We start from the raw sequence: 14337 nt of genomic DNA, 5'->3' as shown, positions 1-14337 counted from the left end.
CCAATAATAGGCTTCCGGTTGCCATTGCAGCCACCGGCAACCCAGCGATCACGTTGCTGGGGCGCCGGGGGCTAAAAACCCCTCGGCTACTGCGATCTCTATTGAACACAGCATCTGAGAGGTAAATCGGCCAGATCAGAGGCTAGCTCTGGTACTGGCCGTTACATCAGTGTGCCAGCTGACACCCGGTGGTGATGGTGCGGGCTCAGCTCCTGAGCCCGCACTATCACTGCGATGTAATGGTACTGCGCTTTGCGGGAAGCCCTGCCCGACAGCGCCTTATATATACGGCAAATGACGAGAAGGGGTTAACTCCAGATGTCACATAATTAGTTGAATAAGGTCCCTGTGTGCATTCAAAGTTTCACATGATCTGTCAGTAGAAATACACCTGTTCTGAAAAGGGTCCTGAGTCTGCAACACCGCTAAGGATGCAACATGAAGACCAAGGAGCTCTCCAAATAGGTCAGAGACAAAGTTGTGCACAATATAGATCAGGATTGGGTTATACAATAATATACCAAACTTTGAATATCCCACGGTGCACCATTAAATGGAAAGAAAGTGGTACAACAACAAAGACACCAACGATAACACTAAAGGAACTCCCAAAGATCCACAGAGTGTTGGTTTATGGGAGTGGCCAAAAAAAATTCATAAGAAAACAAGTTTTGAGTTCGCCAAACAGAATGTGGCAGACTTCCCAAATGCATGGAAGAAGGTTCTCTGGGCAGATGAGACTAAAATCTTTTTGGCCATTATGGGAAATGCTGCGTGTGGTGCAAACCCAACACTTCCCATCACCCCAAGTACACCAATTCCACAGTGAAGCATGGTGGTAGCAGCATCATGCTGAGGGTATGCTTTTCATCAGCAGGGACTGGAAAACTGGTCAGGAGTGAAGGAGGGATAGATGGCAGTAAATATAGGAAAATGCCTAACGAAAACCTGTTTTAGTCTGCCAGTGATTTGAGACTGGGATGGAGGTTAACCTTCCAGCAGGACAATGACCCTAAACACACTGCTAAATCTACACTAGGGTGGTTTAACCCCTTAAGGACACAGCCAATCTTCGTTTTTTTCATTTTTGTTTTTTCCTCCCGGCCTTTCAAACAAAAATTATTTGTGGAGTGAAAAAACAGCGATTATGCTATTTTTTACGGCATCCATCAAGCGGTAAAAAACCTTATTCTACGGGTTGATACGATTACAGCGATACTCAATTTATACAGTTTTTTTTATGTTTTACCACTTTTATAAAAAAAAATTGTTTTGGCTCGCCATATTCTGAGAGCCATAACTTTTTTATTTTTCCGTCAATTTAGCGTTGGGAGGGCTTATTTTTTGTGGGGCGAGCTATGGGTTTTTACTGATACCATTTTGGGTATATGCGACTATTTGAACACTTTTTTCTTAAGCCGTTCACCGAGCTGGTTAAGCAACGCTATAATTGTGATATTTAGAACTTTTACGGACGCGGTGATACCAGTTATGTTAACTTTTATTTTTTTAACATTGCTTTAGGGAAAAAAAATGGGAAAATATTATTTTTTTAACTTTTAATATTTTTCATAAGTTCACACTAGCGTTTGTATACATTTACCTCTCTTCCGTCGGAGGAAGAGAGGATCGAAAGGTTAAACAGAAAACAATGGTTCCATTAGTTTTCAATGGTAATTCTTTTGTTTCAGTTGCGTTCCGTTTGTCTCCGTTGGCTAGGTTTCATTTTTTTTTTTACGGAAGTAAAAGTGCAGTCTGCATAAACATCTAACAGAACCGTTGCATTCCGTTCAAAGTTTCGATCTTCTCTTCCTCTGACGGAAGAGCGGTAAACGTATGCCAACGCTAGTGTGAACTTCGCCTAACTATTTTTTACTTTCTTTTATTAGTCTCTCTAGGGGACTTGAACCAGCGATCATTGGATCGCTTGCATGATCTACAGCAATACAAATGTATTGCAGCATATCACTATACTGACAGTCTCCCTGCCAGAGGTATGGCTTCAAAGGAGTACACAGATGGCAGACCTGGGGACCTCCATTAGGTCCCCAGGCTGACATGACGACCATTGGCACCCCGCAATCATGTCGCGATCGATGGCACGTCGGAGAGGACCATCCCCCCCCTGATTCTAATGATTTAAATGCCGCGGTCACAACGGACGGTTGCATTTCAGGGGTTAAACGGGCGGAATCAAAGTGATATTTGATTCCCCCTGTATTACACAGCCATCACCTGCTAAGTATGGAGCGGGCTCAGCCTGTGAACCTGCTCCATTCTTCCCCATAACGGCTGTCAACTACATGTATGTGGCATGTCATTAAGGGGAAACATGTAAATGTCTTGGAATGGCCGAGTCATAGCCTGGAACTCAATACAATTGAGAATCGGTGGCATGACTTGAAAACTGCTATACAACAGCGCAACACGTCTAACTTGAAGGAGTTGGAGCAGTGTTACCTGGAAGAAAGGGCAAAAATCCCGATGTCTAGATGTTCTAAACTAATAGAGACATAACCCAAGAGACTTGTATCTGTAATTGCAGCAAAAGATGGCTCCACTCAACTCCACCATATCGATTTTCGATAAAAACATTACACAGCTCCTATTGCATAATATCGGAGTAGGAAACATAAGTTTGTAATCTTAAATAACCTCTTTAACCCCTTCCCGACATCCGGCGTGTATATATATAAATTGATAAAATTGCTAATTTTTTGATAAATTATTTTTTTTTCACAATGAAATACTGAATGTATCGACCAAATTTCACCAGTAAAAAAATCCTGTGACGAGAACATCTCAGAATCGCTTGGATCGGTAAAAGCATTCCAAAGTTATTACCACATAAACTGAAACATGTCAGATTTGAAAAATAAGGCTCTGTCAGGAAGGTGTTAAAGAATTGAAGTTTATCATTTTTAGATCCATAATTGTGTGCTAATAAAATTCATAAATTATCTTTACAAGGTTTAGAACGCTCCTATATAGAGCCATCGAGCCTTATATCCAGTGGAGGATTAAGTGTACCATGGGCCCGGGCTGTTGACACAACTTGGGCCCCCTCCTTCCCCCTCACACGCATCTCAACCCCGCCAACCCTGACACGGTTTCCGTCAGTGCCACTGACCTGACGGATACAGGATTTAGCACTAGATACAGAAGCTCAGTTTTCAGGATATAAAGCAGCTGTTTCTCAAAAAGTAAAAATAATTTTTAATAAAAAGTAATTAGAAAGTTGCACCAAACACACTGATACACGGTTTTACTAACGGAAACAAATAATGATAATAAAAAAAATTGTAACACCTCTCTTTAAAGTGTAACTAAACTTTTAAAAAAAGGCTGTCGCTTGGCAACTCCGATCTTCAGCTCCCTCCATAAGTTTACGATGGGATTAAGGTCTGGAGACTGGCTAGGCCACTCCATGACCTTAATGTGCTTCTTTTTGAGCCACTCATTGGTTGCCTTGGCTGTATGTTTCGGGTCATTGTCGTGCTGGAAGACCCAGCCACAAGCCATTTTTAATGTCCTGGTGGAGGTTGTCACTCAGGATTTGACGGTACATGGCTCCATCCATTCTCCCATTGATGCGGTGAAGTAGTCCTGTGCCCTTAGCAGAGAAACACCCCCAAAAATAATGTTTCCGCCTCCATGCTTGACAGTGGGGACGGTGTTCTTTGGGTCATAGGCAGCATTTCTCTTCCTCCAAACACGGCGAGTTGAGTTAATGCCAAAGAGCTCAATTTTAGTCTCATCTGACCACAGCACCTTCTCCCAATCACTCTCAGAATCATCCAGATGTTCATTTGCAAATTTCAGACGGGCCTGTACATGTGCCTTCTTGAGCAGGGGGACCTTGCGGGCACTGCAGGATTTTATTACATTACGGCGTAATGTGTTACCAATGGTTTTCTTGGTGACTGTGGTCCCAGCTGCCTTGAGATCATTAACAAGTTCCCCCCCGTGTAGTTTTCGGCTGAGCTCTCACCTTCCTCAGGATCAAGGATACCCCACGAGGTGAGATTTTGCATGGAGCCCCAGATCGATGTCGATTGACAGTCATTTTGTATGTCTTCCATTTTCTTACTATTGCACCAACAGTTGTCTCCTTCTCACCCAGCGTCTTACTTATGGTTTTGTAGCCCATTCCAGCCTTGTGCAGGTCTATGATCTTGTCTCTGACATCCTTAGAAAGCTCTTTGGTCTTGCCCATGTTGTAGAGGTTAGAGTCAGACTGATTAATTGAGTCTGTGGACAGGAGTCTTTTATACAGGTGACCATGTAAGACAGCTGTCTTTAATGCAGGCACCAAGTTGATTTGGAGCGTGTAACTGGTCTGGAGGAGGCTGAACTCTTAATGGTTGGTAGGGGATCAAATACTTATTTGTCTGTGCACAATGCAAATAAATATATATAATTTTGACTATGTGATTTTTTTTTATTTTTTATTTTTATATAATCTATCTCTCACTGGTAAAATGAACCTAGCCTAAAAATTCTAGACTGTTCATGACTTTGACAGTGGGCAAACTTACAAAATCAGCAAGGGATCAAATACTTATTTCCTTCACTGTAGATGCGAGTCCCACCTCTGGGACCTGCACCTATCTGTAGAACCGGGCCCCCTAAACCCCGTTCTACCTCCCAGCCACTTCCTGACTTCATGGACTTTCCGTAACCCTCAAAGTAGTGAATGGCAGTTACGGAAGAAGCGTAGCACGTGAGCTACGCTGTTTCCATAACTACCATTCTGTTCTATGGGACTTACGGAAACAGTGTAGCTCAGCGTGTTTTCGTAACTCCCGACCATGAAGTCAGGAAGTGGCCAGGGAGGCAGAAAGAGGTAGAACGGGGTTTAGGGGGCCCCGTTCTAGAGATAGGTGTGGGTCCCAGAGGTGGGACCAACATCTGACATTTATGACAAATCCTGTGGCTGTCTCATATGTTCCTGGTGGAAAAAAAAACCTTGAAGTAGTCAGACACACCTCCCTTTGTAGTAAAATAACTACTGGGGGCTGTATGGGGGAGATTATATTGCAAGGGGAGGTTAGATCGTCTGACTGACTGCAGAGGGCTCTATAGGGGGGTTTGAGTGTCTGACTCGGACGTCTCTGTGAGGGGGGATATCCTCCCCCATAGAGCCCTCAGTATTTATTATACAGCAGGGGGGGGGGGGGTTGAGCATCTGACTGCTGAGTGCTCTATAGGGGGATATTATTATCCCCCCATAGAGTCCTCTGCAGTGAGTTAGAAGGATCCCCACTTGCTATATAATGAATCCCTCCCTAGCATCGGCCGATCAATTTAAAGTTGGCTGGGCCAGGAGGCGAGTACTACACTAACCTCACCGCAAGACAACCGCCCAGCATTCCTGTTCCTCTCTGGCTGTGCATACATCAAAGAGGCGTGTTCTAACTTCTACCACTAGCAGGCATGCCTATTGTGACGCACGTCTGCAAGCCCTATCCTGCCCCTGCAAATGCTGTCCCTTCCCCAGGGCCGATTCTTGCTTTTCTGCTGCCTGAGGCAAAAATTGAAATGGCGCCCCCCAGATTTTGATTGACATCCCCATGGCTGTCCTACATCACTAGCAGCTTCCTCCAAATCTTGCAGATGCGCCGTTGCCTTGTACTGGCATGCACAGTGCAGCTGGGCAGAATACACCTCGCTGCACGGTGCGTGCCCAAGTAGTACAAGGCAATGGCGCATCCGAGAAAGTTGGAGGAGACTGGTAGTGATGTATAACAGCCAGGGGGATATCAACCAAGTATGGAAAGGTGGGTTTGGAGGCAGCACGATGTGACCCTTTAATGAGTAATTAGCATATAGTATCTGCCGTTTTAAAAGTTGATTTGATAGATTTTGCTGCATCTGAAAAAAACATACAGGGGAATGTTTGGAAATATTGTCAGGTCGTGTATTACCGCATGGTGGCAGTTCATGGGTACAAATCTACTCCTGAAAACCATTCCATCTGCCCTGCAATTTTATTATAAATATATTCTATATAATTACAGCTGCAGAACCAAGCTCTGACATATATGGCTCCAGAACCAAGCTCAATACACATACAGCTCCAGAACCAAGCTCAATACATACATACAGCTCCAGAACCAAGCTCATTACATATGTACAGTACCAGAACAAAGCTCCATACATATATACAGTACCAGAACCAAGCTCAGCACATAAATGCAACACCAGCACAAATACAGCTCAATTTAGTGAAACCCTGAAGTATAGGTTTGTACGGATAAAACTACAGCTCCCAGCATGATCCGAACAATGGTAAGGATATGCTGGGAGTTGCGGTTTCCCCAAAAAAATATCATACCACCCATCATCTCGCTGCAGATCATACAGTGACTACAGTACTGATTAGAGGCAGAATAAACATTTATATTACGTGACTCAGCGGTGACTTCATTTCAGATTCTAGTTCTTTTTCTCTTTTCCTCTCCATCCGGTCCAGACCTCTATGATTACTTCTCCAGGCCACAGTCCATTTATGCAGTTTTCCGCTCAGATGTCTTCAGCTTCTCACTTTTCAAACATTTCTGCATCTATAAACAAAGATAACATTCTCATGATGCCACACAATACGTCCCTAAACATAATAGCATAATAGTACCATACACTGCACCTCTAATTAGAATAACGCCATACACTGTCCCCGATTATAATAGCACCATACACTGTCACACACACACACACACACACACACACACACACACACACACACACACACACACACACACACACACACACACACACACACACACACCTTCCTGTAGATTGTGCACCCATATTCACCTGTAGAGTGCCCCAAATATAGCCCCCCTGTTGATAGTGCTCTACATATAGCCCACTGTAGAGCACCCTACATATAGTCCCCCTGTAGTTTGTGTCCCACATAAAGCCTCCCCTGTAGACTGTGCCCCATATAAAGCTCCCCCTCGTGTAGATAATGCCACTCACACTTTTAAGTGGAAAAAAAACAAAACTTTACACACTCACCGTGATCCCATTCCCATGCCGTCCTGGGTCAATGCAGGCCTGCTCTCATCTGAGCAGGTCTGCTGGGGCTGAGCGACGCAATAACGTTGTTGAAAGGCACTGATTGGCAGGGCAGAATGACATGCCCTGTCAATCAGCACCCTTCAACAACGGAAGCGGTTTTTCTTTTTAGCGGCGTTGATGACAGGGCAGAATGATTTGCCTCGCCAATCAGCGCCTTTCAACAAGTTGAAAGCCGCTGATTGGCGGGACAACTCATTCTGCCCTGCCAATCAGCGTCATTGTAAGGCGCTGAGTGGTCGGGCATGGAACGTACCCGGCCATTCAGCTATTATGCATGTAATTGTACCTGCGTTCTATAGACGCAAGTACAATTAGTGCAGGAGGGCGTGGCGGCGGCTGGTTTCAGTTGCATTGCCGCCACCCTCAGAGGCAGCAGGACGGACAGTGCCGCCCTGCCCCCCACATTAGCAGCGGCCCAATTCCATCCCACCCCTCCTCCCCATTAGCGGTGCTAGCGCACTGCAATGCTGATTTATTTAAAATGATATGCGGTTCGGGTGGCCATGGGCCACTTGGTAGCCGAGGGCCCCAGGCGACCGCCCGAACCGCTTATGATAATCCACCACTGCTTATACCCCGTGTATCTATTAACTTAAATGATGAAATTCGGTCTACCACAAGGAGGGGGGGCTCACTGCATACAGATTTTTACAGCTCCCATCAAACTCTGTGAATCCATCCGCAATAAGCTCCTAGTAATATCCGCATATGGCCAGAATTATATAATTTTACCCCATGGCTCAATAAGTTCTGTATCCCTATAAAAATATATTGGAAATGAATCAGTAAAGAATTTTGGACCTAGATATGTTTTTCAAAGTTGAAGTTACATTTAATGTCTAGTTAGGAGCTGGTTTTAGACAATTCTGCTTATATCATTTCTGTGTGATACTTTATATGCAGCTTTAAATTGGAATTGTGAATGAGCAAGTCCATAACAAGTACATCAACTTTAATAATTGACTGGATCTATTCACAGGTGATTTGTGGTTTATCATTAAAGGCAGGAAAACTTGTACAAGATGTGTGGCCAAATTAAATGTTTGTTTCACTCGTTGACCACACATGCGTGTAGCTGTATATCTGTTGATTTCTCATACTGTATTTGCGATTGGTTTCAGGAGCAGTTTTACCACTGGCCCTAGGTTTGGCGATTACTTCCCTGCTGCTGTTGATGGTAGTTTGTCGTCTCCATCTGGTGAGACACAAGCTGAAGAAAGCTCGTCCACTAACTTCTGAGGAGTCCGATTATCTCATTAATGGCATGTATCTGTAGCAGTTGTACCCCTTTTCTTTTCCTGCATACCTTAACTTATTGTCCATCTATCTGAGATCCAAAAAAATACTTGATAATTAAAAGGGACTGTGTCCTCATTTTTTTGTTTGTCTATGTGGTGTAAAAAAGGAAAGTAAATGTGAAAATATTACAGTATTGTTCTGTGTTTCGATAAGTGTCATCGTGATAAAGGCTAAAAAGTGTATCACATACCAACCACCGCTGATCGACCATGTAAAATTGTCTAGTACAGTGGTCTGTTACCTCTCCAGCTGTGGTGAAACTACAACTTCCAACATGCCTGACTAGTCTAGTATATTGACGTTCACTGTATCATTATGGATTACTGCTATGTAGATAAAAGGATGCGGAAGATGGCGTGAGCCCACATAAGTGTATGGTTTTAGCTGGAAACTCCACATTACAATGTCTCAAAGGCCTGTTTAGGACCCGGCTGCCCATGTATTAGGCTTTATTCAGATCCGTGCTACAATTTCCATTATTCTGCTCCAAAGGAATAGAACTAGTGCAGGAACCATCGCATGATGGAAACCAATGGCGCCCGGCGGATCCCATTGACTTTAAATGGTTCCGTTGGGTTTACGGACAAAATAGCTCGTCTGTTTTTTTTTGTGTGGGCATCCCAACTACTAAAGCGATTAGCTCACTATACACATGTAAATCAATTGGATCTGCAAGATAGCAAGAGCGTCATGTCCATTGTTTGCAGTCGAGAGGTTGCATCACATGCAAAGTCATTCCCCATTAGAGCGAGCTGGAGATCTGGAAACAGCTGAGCACACTCCCATAGGCTATAATGGAGAATTACTGCTCATGTGCGGCCACCTTTCTGCTACAACTGGAGGACACAGTATTGGGTGCGCAAAACTGGATGCACTCAGAGCAGCTCTACAGGACTGTTTATTGCAGCCAGTAGATGGTGTCCTGCCGTTTGGTCTTGATGGAAGGATTGCTTTGTTGTATTTAGCATTTACAGTACTTCCAGCCAACCTCAATACTTAAAGAGGCTCTGTCACCAGATTTTGCAACCCCTATCTGCTATTGCAGCAGATAGGCGCTGCAATGTAGATTACAGTAACGTTATTATTTTAAAAAAACGAGCATTTTTGGCCAAGTTATGACCATTTTTGTAGTTATGCAAATGAGGCGTGCAAAAGTCCAAGTGGGTGTGTTTAAAAGTAAAAGTCCAAGTGGGCGTGTATTATGTGCGTACATCGGGGCGTTTTTAATACTTTCCCTAGCTGGGCGTTCTGATGAGAAGTATCATCCACTTCTCTTCAGAACGCCCAGCTTCTGGCAGTGCAGACACAGCCGTGTTCTCGAGAGATCACGCTGTGACGTCACTCACAGGTCCTGCATCGTGTCAGACGAGCGAGGACACCGGCACCAGAGGCTTCAGTTGATTCTGCAGCAGCATCGGCGTTAGCAGGTAAGTCGATGTAGCTACTTACCTGCAAACGCTGATGCTGCTGCAGAATCAACTGTAGCCTCTGGTGCCGATGTGTCCTCGCTCGTCCGACACGATGCAGGACCTGTGAGTGACGTCACAGCGTGATCTGCCAGAAGCTGGGCGTTCTGAAGAGAAGTGGATGATACTTCTCATCAGAACGCCCAGCTAGTGAAAGTATTAAAAACGCCCCGATGTACGCACATAATACACGCCCACTTGGACTTTTACTTTTAAACACACCCACTTGGACTTTTGCAAGCCTCATTTGCATAACTACAAAAATGGTCATAACTTGGCCAAAAATGCTCGTTTTTTAAAAATAAAAACGTTACTGTAATCTACATTGCAGCGCCTATCTGCTGCAATAGCAGATAAGGGTTGCAAAATCTGGTGACAGAGCCTCTTTAAGTGTTATGCACAAGTCCGATTCTACCTGCGATAATGCAGAGTAAGGCATTATCTAAAAGAAGGGTTCTACGATTGTGACACTTCAACGCATTATTCCAGAATCCAGCAGTTTTCTAAGTCTTGGCATCTGTTCCACAGACATCAGCATCTAATGTACAACGCTAAACGTGTAGGTTAATACTTCTGAGCCAACAAGTAGAACAATAACTTACCCCCTATTTTCATGCAGCGAACCTCTCAATCATGTTACATAAAAGACAAAGACGTGTTGTTGGGTTTTGTACTTTATTTGGCAAAGCTTAACTGCGTGAACTGTTCGAGAACATGGCTTACACAGCACGTGTTGGTACACAGCAGTGAACTATAAACTGGAAAAGCTTGGATGTAGCAGAGGCTGCCAATTGTCACCTTTCTCAAAAAGCAATGGAAACTATTTTATACACGTTGGGTCTGAGCAGCATCATTCAAGTAGTCTACACCTCACTCTGATGCACTGTGGAGTCCAGAGCCATGAGACAATAAAGTACATATACTTCCTGGTGTTCAGATAAAGCTGCTGACTGCATCCACACGCTATTCTACGACAACGTCAAAAAGCGGAGGGAAGCTCAGTTCTATATGTTTAGCAGCATTTAGCGGCGACTTGACGTTATGCATTGTAGTGCCATTTGGTGAAGGTCTGAGCATTTTACAGTGATGCTGACATTCTACTTTAAATGTATCAAGTAATCGAAACAATATTTGTGCATTTTTTTTTTTTAAATAGTTTGCGATGGTGAGTATTTGCACTGCATCAGTCAAACACACTGGCTTAAAAAAAGTAACGATTTTAAATGAGAAGAAGTTTTCAAATGGGATCTACAGTTAACATTTGATTTAAAAAAAAAAAAAAAAAAAAAAAAAAAACACACTTCCATGCCAACTCAGCAGGTATAAAAAAAAAAAAGAAAAAAAAAAAAAAAGCCAAAAGAAGCTGCACTGCTGATGAGTCTGAAGAAAAAGCTTTTGGAGGTGCAGGAGAGCACCATGCCATAATACTATGTCTGGATCGGAGTGATGGAGCCGTTACAATTCATCCCTGCAGAAAGAAAAAAAAGGAATTACAAAGCTTTGTTACTGGGAGACCTGCAGATGTAAAAGAAAAAAAAGAAAAAAAAGACACTTAAAACTAAATAGAAGCAAAGCAACAAGTGAAGTAATAGCTTTCAAGTCATTTGTTATTAAACGACAGCATAAAAAGTGATGCAGCAGAAAAATATCAATGTGCAGCTTAGCGGACTGGAAGGTAAAGCGGCGGCTTGTCTCAAGTGACTTGTTTTCTTAATTGCAGCATTTGGGGCCACAGCTTTAATGCTTCATTTATACAACCGTAATTTTCATCCGTAGTTACGGACCCATTCGTTTCTATGGGCTACGGACAACTTTCTGTATTTTTACGGATGAGTGTCCGTTCCGTAGAAATGATCCGTAAAATATAGAACATGTCCTATTTTCTGTAATTACGGCACGGACTCCTTCTAGAAGTCTATGGGCACTACCGTAATTACAGACGGCTACGGATGTGCGCCCGTAGCCGTCCATAGTTACGGAAGCGTTGCTAGGCAACACCAGTTTTGCAGATTTTGCACATCATTTGTGGTTTTCTTTACGCGGATCGGTATATACGGATGCATTACGGACTGTGTTTGCGGATACCGTTCCGTAAATGCGGATAAGTTGCGGATGACTATGGTTCTGTATATACTGATGAAAATCTGGTTGTGTGCAAGGGGCCTACGACATTTTCAGTAACTGGATCTAACTGCCCATTGTCTTTATGAGATCAAAGCTAAAAATGAAAAATGTGTACAAGATATTGCAGTTTCTCGTATGTATGCTATACCTTAAGGCGGGATTCACACGACAGGGTTTCCCGGCCGGGTGCCGGCCGTTCATAAATCGGCCGGCACCCGGCTGCATTAGGAATAATAGACCCCTAATGGGGCTATTCACACGACCGATTTTTTGATGGGCCGGGAAAACCGGCCGTCAAAAAATGGGACATGCCCTATTTTCGGCCGGGTACCCGGCCGCCCAGCTCCCATAGAAGTCTATGGGGCCGGGTAATACACGGCCATCACCGGAATGTGTCCTGAGTGATGGCCGGGTCTACCATCGCTCGCGCACTCTCTCCTCCTCACAGCGCAGAGTGCATGTGAGGAGGAGTTGATGCCATTCGGACGAATGGCTACGCTGGAGATACTGTGTGGCAGGGCCGGGGTGTACAGCAGGTGGAAGGGAGCGCTGCGCTGGCTCCCTTCCCCTGCTTGTTACGGTTCCCGACCGCTGGCTGTGTTTTTACGGCCAGCGGTCAGGGCCCTTAAAACCCGAGCCATAGACTTTTTACGGCTCGGGTTTTAACTTGCTGCCCGCGCGATCGGGCAGCTGAATGTCAGGTCTCCGGCTGTCAGTGACTGCCGGGGTCCCTGAGGAGAGGATGGAAGCAGCTTTCGCTGCTTCTGTCTTCTCGGATGACATGTACACAGTGCTCAATGAACGCTGTGTATATGAATAGAGACAGCAGCAGCGGCGCTGTCTCTATTCCTCCCGGTGATCATGCGACTGGTCACATGATCGCCGGGTGCCGTTAGTGGTAGACTGCTGCTGGGTCTTACTAGACCCAGCACAGCCCAGTTAGTGACAATCGTCACTATGAGAGGGCTGATTTCCCCTGTAACTGGGGCTGCTGTGCAGCTCCAGTTACAGTGGAAAAACATAGTGTAAGGCCTCATGCACACGACCGTATTTTTTCCCACCCGTAAATACGGGTCCGGTGTTACACGTATTCCACCCGTTTTGCACCAGTATTTACGAACCCGTGCCCGTAAATATGGGTCCGGTGTCACACGTATTCCACCCGTATTTACGAGCACGTTTTTGGCGGCAAAATAGCACTGCACTAATCGGCAGCCCCTTCTCTCTATCAGTGCAGGATAGAGAGAAGGGACAACCTTTTTTGTAATAAAAGTTAAAGAAATTCATACTTACCCGGCCTTTGTCTTGGTGACTCGTCCCTCTCTTCACATCCAGCCCGACATCCCTGGATGACGCGGCAGTCCATGTGACCGCTGCAGCCTGTGATTGACCTGTGATTGGCTGCAGCGGTCACATGGCCTGAAACGTCATCCAGAACGTCGGGCCGGATGTCGAGAGGGACGCGTCACCAAGGCAACGGGCGGGAGACCGGACTGGAGGAAGCAGGAAGTTGTCGGTAAGTATGAACGTCTTATTTTTTACAGGTTTATACTGATCGGTAGTCACTGTCCAGGGTGCTGAAAGAGTTACTGCCGATCAGTTAACTCTTTCAGCTCCCTGGACAGTGACTATTTACTGACGTCGCTTAGCAACGCTGCCGTAATGACGGGTGCACACATGTAGCCACCCGTTATTACGAGAGCTCCATAGACTTCTATGGGCTGCCCGTGCCGTTATTACGGCCTGAAATAGGACATGTTCTATCTTTTTCAACGGCACGGGCACCTTCCCGTGAGAAAACGGGAAGGCACCCGTCGCCAATAGAAGTCTATGAGCCCGTTATTACGGGTCGTGATTACGACCCGTAATAACGGGAGTTTTTACGGTCGTGTGCATGAGGCCTTAAAGAAAAAAAACATAAAAAGTTCCAAAAAGGTATTTTTTGACCTTTGAGGGAAAAAAAAAAGAAAAAGTAAAGTGCCAAAAATTCATCCGATTAAAAAACGGTCAGGGAAAAAAACGGATGCAAATCGGCCAGTAAAAACGGCAACACGGAACGGATGCAAACCGGCCGGGGAAAATCGGCCAAAAATGGCAGATTTTCCCGGCCGACACTCGGACCCTGTCGTGTGAATGAGGCCTAAGTGTACCTCCAAAACTGGAATCTTCCTAGCACTCTCGATCCTCTGGTGCAGTAACTAAAGTCTCTTCAAGGTCAGCCATTTGAGACACAGACGTCTCTTAGGCCTTGTGCACACGACCGCAGTGGTGTGCACGGTCGCGGAATGTCACCCGCAAATCGCGGGCCGTGCACATGGCCTCGTGCATTTATTTCTATAAGCCTGGACTGCAAGATACGGCCATA

General features: G+C 44.9%; 2 protein-coding genes across 5 annotated transcripts in view; one reads left to right on the top strand and one right to left on the bottom strand.

Annotated features, from left to right (window-relative positions):
• The window catches only part of LRP11 (LDL receptor related protein 11), an 83795-nt gene extending 75353 nt beyond the window's left edge, over positions 1–8442 (top strand). For both annotated transcript variants that reach the window (XM_075862439.1, XM_075862437.1), the window contains one exon: positions 8205–8442. In XM_075862439.1, coding sequence (XP_075718554.1) covers positions 8205–8359 — 155 coding nt within the window. In that variant the 3' untranslated portion in view covers positions 8360–8442. The remainder of the gene's footprint in view (positions 1–8204) is intronic.
• A 2064-nt stretch (positions 8443–10506) lies between these two features.
• LOC142759822 (protein-L-isoaspartate(D-aspartate) O-methyltransferase) overlaps positions 10507–14337 on the bottom strand; it is a 48024-nt gene continuing 44193 nt past the window's right edge. For all 3 annotated transcript variants that reach the window (XM_075862436.1, XM_075862434.1, XM_075862435.1), the window contains exon 8: positions 10507–11316. Coding sequence is in view for 1 of the 3 variants with exons in the window: in XM_075862434.1 (XP_075718549.1) it covers positions 11304–11316 (13 nt within the window). In the remaining 2 variants the exon portion in view is untranslated. The remainder of the gene's footprint in view (positions 11317–14337) is intronic.

Source organism: Rhinoderma darwinii, chromosome 4 (assembly GCF_050947455.1).
Source record: "Rhinoderma darwinii isolate aRhiDar2 chromosome 4, aRhiDar2.hap1, whole genome shotgun sequence".
NCBI classification, from domain to species: Eukaryota; Metazoa; Chordata; class Amphibia; order Anura; family Rhinodermatidae; genus Rhinoderma; species Rhinoderma darwinii.
The sequence above is the reverse complement of the archived record's forward strand: the minus strand, read 5'-3'. Positions and strand labels throughout refer to the sequence as shown.